The 17763-nt window shown below is 31.0% G+C and overlaps 1 protein-coding gene across 2 annotated transcripts in view; it reads left to right on the top strand.

Moving 5' to 3' along the window:
* Positions 1–17763, top strand: part of DGKB (diacylglycerol kinase beta) — an 835840-nt gene that overhangs the window by 457339 nt on the left and 360738 nt on the right. For both annotated transcript variants that reach the window (XM_054692402.1, XM_054692401.1), the window contains one exon: positions 15895–15980. In XM_054692402.1, coding sequence (XP_054548377.1) covers positions 15895–15980 — 86 coding nt within the window. The remainder of the gene's footprint in view (positions 1–15894; positions 15981–17763) is intronic.

Genomic DNA, 17763 nt, shown 5'->3' with positions numbered 1-17763 from the left:
AATATTTGAGGGTGGATCTAGGCATTTGAATCTCATAAAACCTCTTCAGTTGATTATGTGAAAGCGTCATTGAGAATCTTTGATTTGGCCTGTAATATGTGTTACAGACATACTAATATGCTGCATTTGGAGTAACTTCTCAATTAAATTTGCAATAATCCCTGTAAATTCATAGTCCTTTACACTAATCATTAGTCCTTTACCAATCATTAGTGCTTTACACTACCATTTTTGCAAGTTACCACAAATGAATTAACAACTCATTTTTATCTCTGTCTGAAAATCAAAATTTAGATTCAAATTCCAAAGAAGAACATTTTCATTGTCCTAGTGTGGCAATGTGCCTACCCCATTGTTTGGTGAACACAGTTGGTTTGCTTGTTTGATAAACCTTCCAAAATTATATTCAACATTATATTTCCCCACAATCAAATAAGGCCAAAACAACAGATGCTTCAAACAAGCATTTTTTTCTTATGTGTAATAAACTTTTTTGTATTTCTTATGTAAAGCACATGTTCTTATATTTGTCCAGTGTTGTTTTGATTAGCTCGCCTTTTTTATGTTCTTTTTTAAGATCCCATTTTATTAATATTAAAATCATTTTATATATTTTGCAAATGTTTTCTTCTAGTTTGTTCTCTCTGCTTTCAGTTTATGTATTATCTTTTCACTTTATCTTTTAAACATTTAAAATTTCCATCTGCTAATTTTATGCTGAATGATTTCTTGAATACATATGTTTGAGAAAACCTTTCCTCAAGTCAAGATTATGGAAGTGTCCTGTGTATCGTCTCTTATTACTTTTACATTTTGTTTAAAATTGTTGTCATTAGTCTCTAAAGATTGTGTTTTTCTTAAAGATGCAGTGACATATTAGTGTAAAGGGCAGAACATTTTTTTTCTCCAAACTGAAATCTAGTTGTCCCAACAAAATTTGCTCATTAGTTCATGGTTTCACCATGGCTTTGACCTACTTCATTTATGATGAAATGATATATATCAGAGTAGTGTACCCTTTCTTTGCTTCATTAATCTGGTTTTTGTTTCTTATGACAGACTGTTTTATTTACTGTAACTCTTCAAAATTTAGCCAATGTGTTAATGTCTCGTGTTTTTAAGATACAAATTTGGATGACGTTTTGTTGAATTTCATGTTACCTCATGATCGAGACTGCAGTTTTTCATTCTTTTAATTCCATCCCCCCCCATTTTTCCTCTTTACCATATCAGATACTTTAATCTTTTTGTATGCATCTCGGTTCTCATCCTATATTTATATATTTCCTTCTCTGACTCTGTTAATAAAGTAGAAGCATTTCCTGATATAATGAAAGTATGCTTATCCCTACTGTAAATTATCCAGTAAATAGCAGATAATTTCACTTTTAATCTTCAATTGTTTTCAAGATAGAAATTGGTGTTTATTTGCTTCCGTTGTATCACCTTATATAAACTCTCACTCTGATCCTGATTATTCTTTTTGAAGATGTCTAAAACTAGAATCCATATCATAAAAGTGTGATGATGTGTATTTTATTGTAATATAACTGAGTAAATTATTTGGAGGTATAAATTATTTAGAAAAAATCAAGTGTGAAATATATACAACTCTGGTCTTCATAGAATGATGAGGGATTTTTTTTTCCTTCATAACATTAAAATAAATATGCACATCTCTAGCTGTTACACCAACTGCTTATGCTAATGTGACTTATGAAAAGTTAATATCAAATTATCTGTATACTTGTGACATTGCTTGTTCCCTATTTTAAGCTTCATGGAAGCACAGATGGTTTATTCTAATATCATTTTTAAAATATTTAAGTAAAAAATAATTATTTGTTGAATTGAAATAAAAGTTAAATATTTTAAGCTATATAGATTATTTTTCAGATTGATCAGCATAATAAGGTATAATGAATTGTGTGTAAGATAGATGCTTTATGGGTGTTTCATCTACCTGAACTAAATAGGAAACATATACAACTTAAAAAATTAAACTTTACAGTCAACCTACAGATTCACATATTTTAAGTGTTAAACTTATCTCCATAGTGAAGCCTCATAATATATTCTCCTGTTGAAATAGACGTGAAACTTAGAAAAAAATGACAAATTCCACAGAATTCATTATTTTCTTAATTTAAGATGTCCTATAACACAAAGTTTCTACCATATTATAGTTAATCAAATATCTCTGGATTTAGAACTTGTGACCTATTACATATGTCTCTTGTTATGAATCTTGTAATGTCAGAACACTGAACAAAATCCTCAAGGCTAAGCAAATGTTCATCAAAATTCAGTCCGATTCTACTGGAAGTATCAAGGATAAAATATCATCACTTTATTAATGTAAAAATGAAGCACTCAACTCACACTTTCAATTCTATGATTAGTCATAAAATATGATGCAGATGATTTTGCACCCTCCTCCTCCATTATATATGTGAGCATAATTCTGTCTCTGCCTTCATCACTTAGAGCAATTGAGTTTAAAATTTGATTTATAAGTTAAAGATATCCAGGTTAATAAAAGTAAGAAAACCATAACATGCTGCTGCAAATAACAAAGTCATATAATTGCTTGCCTTACAGAATTCCATTTGGGGTAATCCTCCACTTGGGCTATTGCAGCTTTTGGTCGTTTTCCATATATATCAACCAATGGAGTATGATTTTAAAGATATTGAAAAATCTGATTTTACTATTCATTTCATGAAGAAAGGAATAGTAGTTGGCTAAAGAGCAATTAGAGATGCATTTATTATTGTTTAAAGTCATTATGTACTGAAATTCCCTGAACACTAAAAAAAAATGCACATTTTCTCCTGAGTTGGCTGTTGAAAATAACCAACTCATTGGCATATATCCATTAACCTGTTCCTTATTTTTTCTATAAAGTGAAGTTTTTCATAAATAACATAAGTTATTTTATTTAAATACTCAGTTACTATTATCTAAGCTGTCCCAGCAAGCAACCTGGTACAACGTAACCATCAGTGCAAGGCAGTAAAAGGACGGTGTCTTGCTAGTGAGTGGAAATGAGAAAACTCACAGTATATGATTATCTCAGAATCCTTTAAAAATGATGGTGTAGTAACCACTTCTATATTTAATTAGAAAAATAACAATGGCTAGTGCAGTTCACACTCAAATAATGATGCCACAATTAATTACAAAGTGATGGTAGCTTAACAACAATGATAACAATATAAATTGATTTATCATATATTTATTCATTGACTTCCAGATGCCAGACACAACTGTTAACAATCAATTTTGAACAACAGACTTTGTGTCCTTATATTATAAAGTAAATATACTATATATATATTTTATATTTTAGTGTAGAAAACACATTAAACTAATAAAATATGCATATATCAACAGGAAAACATGAACAGCATGTACACTGGTAGTGTATTCTGTGAGTTTTTTTTAAAGATTTATTTATCCATACAAGAATGGGGGTACAGGCCAGAGGTGTGTGTGGGAAGGGTGAGAGGATTCACCAGAGACAGAATGAGAAACAGAACAGGCAGATTGACTGAAATACACTGCTGAGGGGAGCAGTGGGTGAGCCAGGAAAAGTCTGCACCATGTGGGTTGCTACCTGGCTGGCTGGGGAATTGAACTCGTGCTGCAGAGGCTGCAGATTGCTTCACAGGTTGCATCTTAACCACTTGCACCACCAGGGAGGCTCCTGTGTGGTTGCTTTTTAATATAGACCAAGCAAGGAAGAACTCAAGAAGTACAGACAAAAGGAGATAAAGGAACTGCCATTTGTTGTCTCATAGGAGAACTTTTAAGGCAGAGTGAGAAGCAAGAGGAAAGCATTATGATAGAAGAATATTTGACATGATGGGGGATGTTAGCAAGGCCAGTTGGCTGGAGCAGCTCATAGTAGCATATTCAGATGCCCTGAGGGGTCTTTCAATTACTGTGGGGTTTTTCAATTACTGTGATGATATTTCAGTTGTGCAGGACTCTTCTGGTTTATTTTTAGTTTTCTAACATCTAGCCCAATTTAGTATTTGCCCAGTATCTTCACATCTTTACTTACACACACACAGACACACACACATTTGTGTGTATAAATACACACACACATACACACACACACACACACACACACACACATATATATATATATATATATATATATATATATATATATATACTCTTAAATTTTAAATTTTTGTTTTGGTTGCAGTTTTGCTTTTCCATTATGTGCACTTGTTCCACTCACCCTCCACCAAACCACCATTGCCAATATCCCTCTACCTCCTTCCCTCTCCACCCACTCCCACCCTCCTCCCCTCTGCTAGCCACTAAATTCTTTCACTAAGTCCACAATTTATTCCTGCTATATTTTTCATTTAAGTGGGTACATTATAATAAACTCTGATGATGATGGTTTCTGGAGCTCTTCAAGTTGTACATCCAGCTTCTGATGTGTTATCCTCTACTAGGATATAAGACACATATTTGTCCAATGTACAGAGTTCACATTTTAACATGTAATCATTGCCTCTGGAACATTAGCAGAACAACTGCTTTTCCAACTCTTCTCACATATAAAGACCATAACAACTTCTGAGGTACGGTGTGTAGTGAATTCAAAAACAAAATTAAATATTCACTGATAGACTCTGTTAGCCAACTGATAGGCCTGGCGTGTCATCCATTATGCTGTGGCCACCCATCTCCCATGAGATGCAAAGTGTCAGTGGAGATTGTGGGATATCATAGATTATATATGTGATTTAAATGTAAGAAAAAGAGATGTGTAATCCTATCTAGTACATTTAATGGTAGTTTGAATTTTCCTTTTCAGTGATTTTTAAAGATTAAATGTGTAGTTTTGCATTTATAAGTATTAATGTTTTGCAGCACTTTTTTATTTTTCAGCAAAAGCTTTTAGAAAAAATTAACTCAAAAATGTATATTAAATGAAAATTTTGCAATTTATACTTCCTAAAAAGAGATCTTGAATACATGGCTTATACAAAATATTTATCAACACTTATAATCGATGACAGGTGCTTTGGTGATATCACAAACCACATACAAACCATAAGCCCAAAATTGCTAAAGAAGTCTCAATATTGGCTTCAAAATTAGTAGCATAGTTTCTGCTCAAAGGCAATCACTTTTTTTTTTAGGTGAGTTAGAAAAGAAGCTTTATTGTAAGTGTTAGTACACACTCAGGAGTGAGTGGGGGCAGCTTCAGAGAATTGCTGAAAACAGTCATTTGAATTGTAGAAAATCCCTTTTCATATCACCCTTTGACACATGATTTCTCCTTTAGATCAGTAACTTTTACTTTAGTATTCATATTCATTTCAACTCCTTGTTCTTATATGTTATCGCTTCAACTAGCACATATAAGAACAAGGAGTTGTAATGAATATGAACGCTAAAGTAAAAAGTTGAAGCGATAACTCTTTAATATTTTGCTTCATAAATTGAAGAATTTTGAAAAGATCAACTTGTGTCATTTTTGTAGCAAAGAAATGACAGTGATTTAAATAGAAAACCAGTTTATTGAAATAATGACTTGAATGCATGCAATTTACAGACTTTTTTTTTTTAAAAGTTCATTTGGATAAAGGGATAACATATGTTATTAGTAATATCATAAACTCAGTTAAAAAGTTCAGCACTCATGATTCAGTTATTTCTTTCATGATAATTTGAATACAAACCTTAATAGAGCAAACATGTCAAAATTATGGTTCTTACTTGTAAAATAGAAATGAAAGTGTATGCATTGATTCCTTGTAATGTGCTGTGTACATAAATCATAATCACATTCAAAGAGATTTTAGTATTCTACTAATTAAAATAAGAATATTAATTGTTAGCTTGTTAACTTCTTGAAGAGTGTCCATGAGTACATAATAGACAAAATATTTGTTAATAGATAGCATTGATGATGGGAGCTTTGGATATATCACTGACCATACGGAAACCACAAACACAGATATGCTAAAGATCAATATTTGCTTCAAAATACTATGTCTGTATACACAACTTATTTAACTGTTCAACTGATTCTACAGCCACCAAGGAACCTTTTGAAAAAATAAAAGTAAGGTTTTAAATCTTAACTCGCTAATGTCACACCTCTCATCATAGTTCCCTTATCCAGATTAGACCGTGCTCTTCCACTTAAAACTCTAAAACTCAAGACGTTTGTAATTTTAGGGTGGTTTATTAATGAGGTAATCAGCCTATAAAAATCTACAATTTGATCTCATCTTCTCTATATATAAAAATAATGTTCAGAATTGTTGTATAAAAATAAGTCAAATATAATTTTCAATATATTAAGCAGTTAAATAATAACTTTATTTTATTCTATACTTACATAGTTTTTGTGAATTATCTTCAATTTACAATCTGTGATTTTTTAATTCTAAATAAATATATATTTATTATGATGTATATATATTATATTTGACTTATAAAACCCACATGTATAACATTTTTTAAAGATTTATTTATTTATGCATACAAGAGCTAGGGTACAGGTCAGAGATGCAGGGGGTGAGAGGATTCACCAGAGACATTGGGGAACAGAATAGGCAGATTGACCAAAGTACACTGCTGAGGGGAGCATCGGGCGAGTCAGGAGAGGTCTGCTGATTCTCTTTGGCCAGCCGGGGATCGAACTTGTGCTCCAGAGGCCAAGGATAGCTTCACAGTGCGGTGCTTAACCCCTTGTGCCACCAGGGAGGCCCTGCATTTTTCTCTTAAAGAGCATTTTAAATTTTATAATCATCACATCCCATAAAATCAGTATTCACCCCTGCTCCTAATTTATTACTCAGACATGATAGGAAGGAGATATCTCAACTTATTTTCATTACTTAACTCTTATGAACACATTGATATTCATACCCATGTTAACTTTATTATCTATAATTATCTCTGTGATGAGGCATCACTCCTCCTACATGAGATATATTCAAATTCTGCTCTGAGTCCCTGTTCCTCTTTCTCTTCAACACTTCATTTATTTTCCCCACCTTGTTATTTCATTGGAAGTTGATCCTGTTCTATTGGCTTTTTACTAATACAGTTAAGTCCTCTTAACATGTGTCCACTCTTTATTAAGGTGATTTGAATCAGTTTATGAAAATATGTACAATGATTAATGTGTTATACTAAGCACAACGGGAATGGATAGAGGTTAAATGTCCGAGTCAAGGTGCATGTGGACAAACAATTCCCGGGTCATTGTAGACTTGCAAAAAATGAGCAACATGTAAAATTGATAAAACTCACATTTTTAATTTGACAAAATGTAAAGCTGCTTACCATCTCAACTTCTTGTTCTCTTTATAACTGTACTCTTGATAAAATGGGTTTATCTTCCACTTTCCCATCTCCTTCTCAGTGCAGCTGGACTTTGGAGATATTGGGGAGAGTACTTGTTGATGTTATATCAAATAAATGCTCATTTGTTTTCACCTTTCTTATAAATCTCTTTTCCATTTCATATTAGAAAGTCAATGCCTCCCATTTCTAAAGTGGTACTTTTTATATACCTGGATTTATTCTCCTTAGTCCATTTAATGACACATTTGCCTTGAATTTCATACTCAGAATTCCATTCATTTCTTGTGAATTTTCCTCCATAATTTTATAATAATAATATTGCTTTGTTGCTTTAATACCAGGATTATGGAAGAATTATGAGAACCTTATTAGTTAGGAATTTTCTCCAGATAAGGAAACTTGTGCTTAAATGATTTGCTGAAGACTTAAATATCTTAAAAGAGCCAAATCATGCCTGTTATACTCCATCATCATCCTTATAACCACTGGATGGTGTTTCCTCTTCATATGCCTCTTGAGGTTTTACTTCAGAATATCTTGAATATCTTCTTCCATCTAAAATTTCTCTTTGGGGTCCCACATAGATTTATTTATCAACTTAATTAACAATTTCTTATTTGTGTGTAATGGAGATCTCAAATTATACATATCTAATACTAAACTCATTTTCTCACACTTTCCCAAATTTTAATTTCCTACCTTGAGAAATGGAAAGACCATTTTTTTTTCCCATTCCCCATGCATTATTTCATGCTGCAAACCTCTCTCATCTAATCACATTCTTAGTATACTTTATTCTCCTTTATTTTTTTTGCATGTTAACTCTTCACTTAAATCATACTCATGCCTGTCCCTCAATTCATCAGCAAATTAACATGTACCACATCTTCAAAATTCAACTCAAATTTCATATAACTATAGTATACATTATGATATGAATTAACTCCATCCAATAAAAATGCCGACTTTAAGTCATTTTTTTTCAATTACTTGTCTCTTCAATACTAACTATACTAATTTATGTTTATATATATATATATCTTAAAAGGATTATTATTTTCCAAGTAACAAAATTATAGAATAAGACCTTTACAAAAGTGTTTCACTACACTAATGAAATCATGAATAGCTTCAATAAAATTTTGTTCATTCCAAAATGACTTGAGAGACTTTGACATATCTTTTAAAACATTAAATTTCTGAGAATTATGTGTACTAGTCAAAAAAGGAGCAGACATTTAGACCACATTACATAGCTTGTGTTTACTGACTTTTTTCCTCAGTCATTTATACACAGGGTCGAGTATTAAAGTTATTTAGTGATATAACATCAGAGGTATCCCAGAATAATCTCTTATTTTGTATTTCACTTTGTTATTTCTCTCTGCTTCTCTCTCTTTCTTCTTCCCTTCACTGTTTCTTAGCTAAAACACACACACACATGCACACACACACACACACACACATATACCCCTTTTGATTTCAGTAATTAATGGCTCACCGGTACATATTTTTTTCAAATTCCTTGAACATAACTTCTAGCATTAAATTATATGGGGCTCATAATGATGAATCTAAATCATATTTTTAAATAACTAACTCACTTATCTACATGAGGTATATCACCCCCAATATAGTAAAACTGTACTTTCTATACAGTATCCTCGGAATACTCACCAATTTGTTGAAGCAGGTACATTTCCTAGTTTACCTAACATTTACAGTTTATTGGTAAAATAAGCAAGATATAAGATAGGAAGACATGGTTATAATTAGTTTTACTGTAAGCTGAAATGATAGGGAAGAACATTATACTTATATCATCACTGTATCAAAAAGATGAAATATAACACCCTCTCATTTTTGTTATGTAGGACAGAGCAAACTTTAAGGCACAGAATTGCTTCTTCTTGCTCACATTTTTTAAAAGTGGTTGCAGCAACAATATCAATGATACTAAGATATGTATGGATGCATTCTGGGAATAAGAAAACAAGGTGGAAGACATTAAGAATTGGTTCTCTAAACTATAAATATAATTTCAAAAACAATAGTAATATCACAGTCCAGAAAACTCAACCTAATTTCGAGTGAGGCAATTGTGAAGCCATATAATCTTGTAACTATCAGAATTATATGAAACTGTATATGAGCACTTATGGATATGAATTGAGCTGAATAATAAGAGATAAGTATGCTTGTTTCTAACAATAAATACTTAAGTCAGAATGCAGACTTGTTAAGAAGGAAAGCTCTTATAAACTTTTTTCTAAACAAAGGGGAGGAAAAGGAAGAGAATTGATAACAAATGTTCAAGTCCTTGTTCCTTCAACCTTGTGTTTCTTTTATACAAGGCACATGAATGTGTACAATTAAGTGAGAATTCATTGCATATTATTATGCTAACAATGTTTATGAATCTCACACTGGTTTCCCCTATATATCAAATAATTTTTATAAGATATAAATGTGTACTACTTAAGAGCCTATGTTTATTATTATGTTTAATCTGATTTCTACTTAGTGCATCAAAATTTTATATAAATGGAAATACCAGTTAGTCCTTTGAATAATGATGATTTTGTAATAAAAATGCTTTGTAAGAAAAATTACATAATGTCATTTAAGAATCCGATTATAAGGCAAAGTAAAATTATAGAATCAGTACTGTAGCTATTCTTCTTTCTTAAAAAGTTTTCCCACTGTGTTTTTAAAATACTATTGATAGGTACATAGGAAAACTTCCTAATTTGTCCCTATCATTTTTATCATAATGCTCATTAGAATGCAAAGTAGACTTCTAAATTTTAGATGAAATATCTTAATTTATATTAAGTTACTTATGATGCTAGTGATATTAAGCATCATGATCTAACCACTCCCTTTTTTTATTGTGTGCTATAGTGATGGCAGTTGAGTAAATGTGATAAGAACTATCTGATACATAATTACTAAACCTACACATTAACATGGGATCTCTTTCAAATTTAGCACTGTGGATAATAATAGTAAGTTTTCTAGTAGACTGTAATGACCAACATTGAAAGCTCAAAAATCATTTCATAAATAATTTTAATTTTTAATTTCAAAAATTTTCCATGAAAATACCATGAATAATCCAGAAGTGATACATAATTATGTCATTGCAAAATGTTTATGCTAACTAATTCTTCATATTAACCTTTGCCATTGATGGGTGAACAGTAAGTACACAGAGCAGCAGTTTCCACAAGTGGACTTCTTCCAGACACCCCTGATTCTTTTACCCTCCCCATTGTTCAAATGGCTTATGAGGTGAGATCCACACATCTGCTGATCTTGTATTCTCAGTAGGTGAAAAGTCCATACCCCAACAGAACTCTGCCATTTTGGCTTTTGCCAGGTCTCTTGCATTTGCTTGTTGTCTGCCATAGCTATTTTCCTCTGCACTCTGTCCCCAAAATGTAATACAGGTCTTCCAATATTTCATTGATTACTGTTTCAGATTGCAAGTAGGCATTTTTTGCCTGTCCACATAATTTTACTTGTTAAGAAGTTCTCTGACTGTTTTGCTAAAATATTGGAGGTAGAACAAAGTGGGTACACAAAGGGGTGTCACACTGATCTATAACATATACATTACTTTTTATGAAGAAAAGTAGTATATTAGTTATAACCTGTAGATAGTAACATAATTTGTATACACATTTCACTTATCCCTGAAAGTTGCTCAATGAGGCAAGTGGTGTTAATTCCATTTTATGCGTAAGGGAATGAAGCTCAGAATGTATAAATATTCAGTGTATGAGTGAAAAAAGGAATGAATGAATCTCTAGGAAAATCTGCATGGATTGAGTGGCTTAAGAAGTTAAAATAGAGAAGTCAATATTTCAGTCCATTTAGCACTCAATTTATAGAGTAAGCTGGTCCGATAGTCACGTGGGGTTTATGTTTGGGGGTAGGATGCTGCTGAAGAACCATTGATGACAATTTTTAAAGAAAGCAAGAATGAATAACAGATGAAACAACATCATGGAATAGAAGAACAATGGTGAGTCAAATGGATGATCAGGCTTTCACCAGAAACAAGTTGCTTTGTGGTAAACTTTCCAGCTACTGGAATATATGGAAAATCTTTCATAGACGTCAATAAAAAAAAAAATGTTTGAAAAGTTAGGAGAATCAACAAATTAATTTAAAAAACAAGCAAATACTAATTTAGGAATTAGAACATTTGATTTTTAAATAATTCTTAAAGAATTTGAAATAATTATTTAAGACCTTTCTATTAAAAAAAAGAAATCAACGACTCACCTGAAATCTAATTGTTTTATATTTCAAATTCTACTCATTTAAGGAACTTATAAAATTGTACAAATACTTCCACAAGTAGAAAATGAGAGCACACTCTGCAACTCATTCTATGAGACAGAATAATTTTGATAAAATATTAGAATGGAGGTAATGAGAAAGAAAAATGATGTCTTTTGTGTTCATAAATATAGGTGCAAGTTTCTAAATAAAATACTAGCAAACAACATAATTCATTTATAAAAAATATTACTAAGCAATGTCTATTTTTGAGTACATGAAAGGATCATAAGAAGGGTTTAATACTGCAGAATTACATAAATGTATATTCCCATATTCACCAGTTAAATGAAATCAACCATATAGCTTAAAAGATGCCAAAAATTGGGGCCTCACCTGGTGGTGCAGTGGTTGAGTGCTGGGTTGTGAAGCTGCCTCAGCCTCTGCAGTGCCAGTTTGATCCCTGGCCACCAGGGAGGGTCCCATAAAAAAAAAAAGATGCAAAAATTAATATTGATACATTTTATATAAATTATTACTATAGAAAGTTTATAGGGATAGGAATAGAAGGAAACTTTATAAGGGATGTCAGTCAAAAATGACAAAAAAGAAAGAAATAAAATGAAAATTCCTACAGCAGTCATATTTCAATGAAGAAATTATACAGTTGTTCCATTTAAACTGAGGGACAATATGGGTGTTCTTGATGAATATTCCAATTCCACAATATATCAGAGTTTGGGTCAACACAATAAGACAGGGAAATAAATAACAATTATAAGTATTGGAGATCACTAATAGTAGCATTTTTATTAACTTGTAATATAATTATTTACATAGAAATTCAAATGACTACAATAAAATATAATAGAAAAATTAGAAATAATGTGACTGGTATAAGATCAATATGTAAGTCAAATATATTTTTATATATCAGTAACAAAAACAATAATATTTGTAAGCCATTTAAAAATATTTAAAATATCAGCACAAACTATGAAACAGCCAAAAGTAAATCTTACAAAATATATGCTAGACATGTTAGCAGATAATTAAAAAACTCTGCGGAAGGACATTAAATAATATTCAAATGTATCAAATGATCCTATATTCATAAAGATACTTAATTAAGAAAATAGAGTTATTTCTTCCAAAATTGATCAGTGGGCTTGATATAAGTCCAATTAAAATCATATTTTTTCTTTGTTTTTATATATTTTATTTTTGTGGAATATGACATCTAATACATCTATATATATAACAGATGCATACTCTATATATAGAAAAGCAAAAAGAAAGAAGGAATAATAGTCAAAATTATTCATGTTCTAAGAAATGTAGACTTACTTTAAGGGTTTGGTAATTATAAGCATGTGGTACTGGTACAGGGATAAATAAATTCATGGAAAAAACAAAGAATATTGAGATTCCAGAAAGAATTGTATTCAGAAGTGAAAATTTCATTTATGGTTCTGTTACACAGTAAAATTTTGAATTATACAATAAATGAAAAGACTGATTTAAAACTGATAAGAGAAATAGGTGCATTAACTCTGGAAGGAAGGAAGCATAGATGGAAGGGATGGAGAGAGGGAGAAAAACAGGAAGAGAGGGAGGGAGAAGGGAGAGAATGGAAGAGAATAAAGTGATCCCTCTCACGAAACACCGTAATAGAATATTGTGACATGCATTATATTTTAATTCTAATTCTAATAGAATATATTTCCTACCTCACACCACATAGAATTCCTATGTCAAAAGTAAAACTGAAACTTTAAGTGTATATGTCAATTTTTTTCTGATCTTTGGCTTAGCAAACTTTTCTTATAATAAAGTGCTAGTCACTTAAAATATTGATAAAATTGAATATGTTAAAACTAAAATCGTGTCAATTAATGTGCATAGTAATGAAAGTAAAATTTTTAACTTGTCAAAGATTTTTACAAAAAAAGGATTAAAATAAAAAAAAAGATTTTTTACAAATCAATAAAATGGGAGAAAGAGAAGACACATTTCGTAGAAGAGTGTACACTTGGAATTAAGAAGTGTGACATAAGATGTGTCCAAGAAGATAAGCTCAGCAAAATCTTTTCTACGCAACCAGTTGGGTTTATGGTACCACTACTTTGGGAAACAAATTGTCATTTTCTTATAAAGTTGTACATAAGTATACCCTCCTGTGGAAACAGCCACTGACCTTGAACACTAGAAAATATGTAATAATGCAGGTTTTGTAAGAACATAAAACTAATCAAATAACTGCTGACATGGATTTAAAAGGCATGTTCACAAAAAAGGTATTTAACACAGCTGTAGAAATAAAATAATTGCAACTACAATGGAGAGAACTTCACCTACTGCATGGATGAATCACAATAACACTGCTATGTGGGAAAAGCAAAAAAACAAAAAGTTGTTTGAGGCACATGATACCCCCAAATTCAGAATTGTGCTTACCTCATGAATGAATAAGGGTCATGTTATAGGAAAGAGCACAGGTATATGTAATTATTGGAAATATTCTACCCTCTGGGCTAGGCACTTGGTGTAGGTATTTATATTTATGAAATTTATACATAATTTAAGCTTATACATAATATAAGCCAACCAAGTGGAGATAGAGTGGATGAAATATTGCAGCATGTGTAAAGATAAATATCTTCATTTGCAGTGTAATACCCAAAAATAGCAGGAAAATTTTAGGTGCTAAATATTCTTGACTGTTACTTGCAGATGGTATGGTTTCATTAATTTTAATATATTTCCTATCATATGTATGATATTTGTATTTATCAAATCATTTGTATTAAACAAAATGTTTTTTCTAATGATGCTAGTTTAAATGAAATATATAACTCATATAAGGAATTTATAAAATAATAATAAAAAATAATTCAATGTAGAAAATGGACAGGTTTTTTTGGATGTAATGCACATCTGTAAATCTACAAAATTGTGCTCAATCACCTAGTCAATAGGGGATTGTGATTTTACACTTGGCAATACAATGTTTTTTCTCTCCTATTATAAGCAAAAATTACCTAAAGTTGTATACATATATTGCTTTAGCATTTTGAAGAAATGGGCACTTAGGTTTTCTACACTGGGAGGCATTCAGAGGATACTATGATGAAATAGTGGAATATTTCCACCACAGAAGTTTAGCCTTCAAAACATACACATGCTCACATAAATGTCCTTCAAATAATGGTAACTGAATTACTTATTATTCTGTAGTAGTGAAACACTAGAAATAACTTAAAAGTACCTGAGGAAAAGGATTTATTTATTTAGTCATGGATTGCACACCCCACATAATATATTCATGATATAACATTATCCAGGCAAATACAGATTTCTTTCACATAAGTGAAAAATGAAGCACATATGTAAATTAATGGAATGTAGAGGATAATCTTATTCATGTTAAAATATGTATGAAATAAAATTTACATGTGTATTTCATATATGTGAAAATACAGGAAAATATTTTAGAAGATTATTATTATAAGAGCAGTGCTTATGTCTGGGGGAAGGGAAGTGAAATGACATATTCCAAATAGTCCTGACCTGCTTCAGTTCTTTTATTGCAAGAAAATAAGTAGGTTTGTTTGTATACCTGCCTTTGTAACTTTCTCTAAGGTAGGTTGCACCTGTTTGCAGTTAAGTTTGAGGATTCCTATGTGGAAAACATTGGAAAGACTAGGGGAAGTCTGTCTTCTTTGTATTTACCAACTTTAAGTCAGAAGGGAATGCTGAAATAATTGGCTATAATGCCAACTGCAGCTCTATCAGTTTCTCCTAGTAATGGAGAAAGCATAGGACTGTCAAAGAAGTACTGACACATTAGTCGCATTTATATAATTATTCAAAATTTACTTTGAATATTTGATAATTACAAATTATTGAATGAAATAATGGAGTATATTCACTCTGATTTATGTGAATTGCAGATTACATCTGGAAGAATATCTTAAAGATTATTTAATTGGTTTTATAATGTTAGAGCTGCAAGAAAAATATATTTATTACAGAATTAGACTGTATAATTAAAATGTTTAGCTTAACATTTTGATACTTTTATTTTAGAATTTTATTGTAGATAATAATATTTTCACTGAAATCATTCAGATTATTTGTTTTCACAAAATAAAATGTCTTACATTAGATATAATTCCAAGAATACAATATTTAGAAGTCCTAATTTAAAAAAAATAATCAATCTTGTACCATAACATGCTTATTTTTCAGGTTAAACTTTTTCCGTGATGTTTCTGACTTCAGAGTCTTAGCCTGTGGTGGAGATGGAACCGTGGGGTGGATCTTGGACTGCATAGGTAATGAAGACACAATGTTTAATGGGTTTGAGATGAGAGTGGTACCTTATAGTCTGTGTATTTTATTTATTTATTTTATGATTTATCAATATCTTTGGAATTGTAATAAGACAATTGGGCATCTGAAATGTTGCACAGTTTAATTTATTCAACAGTTAATTGGCAAAATAATCCACATGTATCTAGACATTCTTTTTTAATCCACTTTTCTTGGAATTTACTAAATCCTCAGATATTTTCATTGTAAGGTCTACAAAATTCAGTTGTTTCTTTGCCCTGAAAAGGTAACCAAAAAGGATCTTAGTATTTGTGATAAGTCTGGGTCAAACAGATGTGTTGAATTTAATCGAGGAGACTTATTTACAACTTTATCCTCTATGTATCTTCATGTCACCATCATCAATCATATCATCATCATCATAGCTAAATATTACTTATTATTAGCTAGCTAATAGGCCTTGGGGTAAGATTTAATTCGATCACTCGTTAATTCTTAGAACTCTTTAAGTGGGGATAGTATTAATAACCCCAACTCTAATAAAATACTAGACATAGGGAGCCTAAGTCTTAGACAATTTAAAATAGCTATAACAAGTCTTATAAATGTGAAATGATAGAGTTGGGATTAAGACACGTACTTTATTCTATATAACACATTTTATTCTATATTACCTTTATATTTGAACTTTAACTGGTAGAATTTTATAAACTATCAAAGCAGGTACTGATTGAAGATGTAAGGTAGAAATGTGTCATAAGAAAAGCTTGATAAATTCAGAAAAAAAAATTTGTTTTTACAAACAGAGCTCTATCAGAACAGAATATTAGTCAGTAAAATAGATCATGAATTACCTTTTATGAGGGGATAAAATCAAAATGCTTATTTTAAATTGATTTCAGTAATTGCATTGGCCAACTTGTTAAAATGAGGTTCAATCACAAAAAGAAAAATAATTTTTGGAAAAGAGTTTTTTTATATTTAAATTGACAAATTTTAGTTACTCAGTGTTATTAAGAATGTCTGCAAAAACATCTTGTTTGCACAATTTTAATAAGCATCAAGTGACTTGAATCTATTAAATCTATTTTATAGAAACAGTGAAAATTGAATTTGGCATTCCAATAGAAGACGTAAATAATATTAAGACGCTGTAATTATGGAGAAATGCAGAATTTAAAATTGTAAATAATAAGGAGTTGTTCATTATTTAAAATTGTAAATAATAAGGAGTTGAGGATTCTAGAGTGAAAAATAGTGGGAAATTGTTGGTCCTTTTTACTCCTCAAAATCTAACCCTTCGTTCATTCACTGTGACACGTCCTGAGTTATCTATTCCATTCTTGCTCAGGACTCAAATTGACTGTTAAGAAGGAAGAAAATATAAAGAAAAGTAGTAAATATTTGTGAGAGTAATTTCAAAGCATATGATGGTTCAAAGCAAAACATATGGAATTTCAGATTGTTACTGCTTTTAGATTGTTACCCAAAGCACTGTGCTATGTAAAGTTTAATCTGAAAGAAAACCTGCTGATTTGAGTCCCCCAGCCTTCTCCTTTACTTGACACAAAGCAGCACCACAGGTGGTGGGCACAACACCATGATATTGTCTACACTTTACTGTATTCTTTAGAATTCAGCTGCTTTCAAAATAATTTATTCCTTAAAGTAAAATGAGCCAAGAGTGATATATGGATATAAGGATATCACTGTAGTAGAGTTGCTGGTCTCCATATAAAGTATTTTTGCAAAATCAACCTTGGCTCAATGTAACATCCATGAGAT

The sequence above is a fragment of the Talpa occidentalis genome, unplaced genomic scaffold (genome assembly GCF_014898055.3).
Source record: "Talpa occidentalis isolate TD23 unplaced genomic scaffold, MPIMG_talOcc4v2.1, whole genome shotgun sequence".
Classification (NCBI taxonomy): domain Eukaryota; kingdom Metazoa; phylum Chordata; class Mammalia; order Eulipotyphla; family Talpidae; genus Talpa; species Talpa occidentalis.
This window is presented reverse-complemented; position numbering and strand designations above follow the sequence as displayed.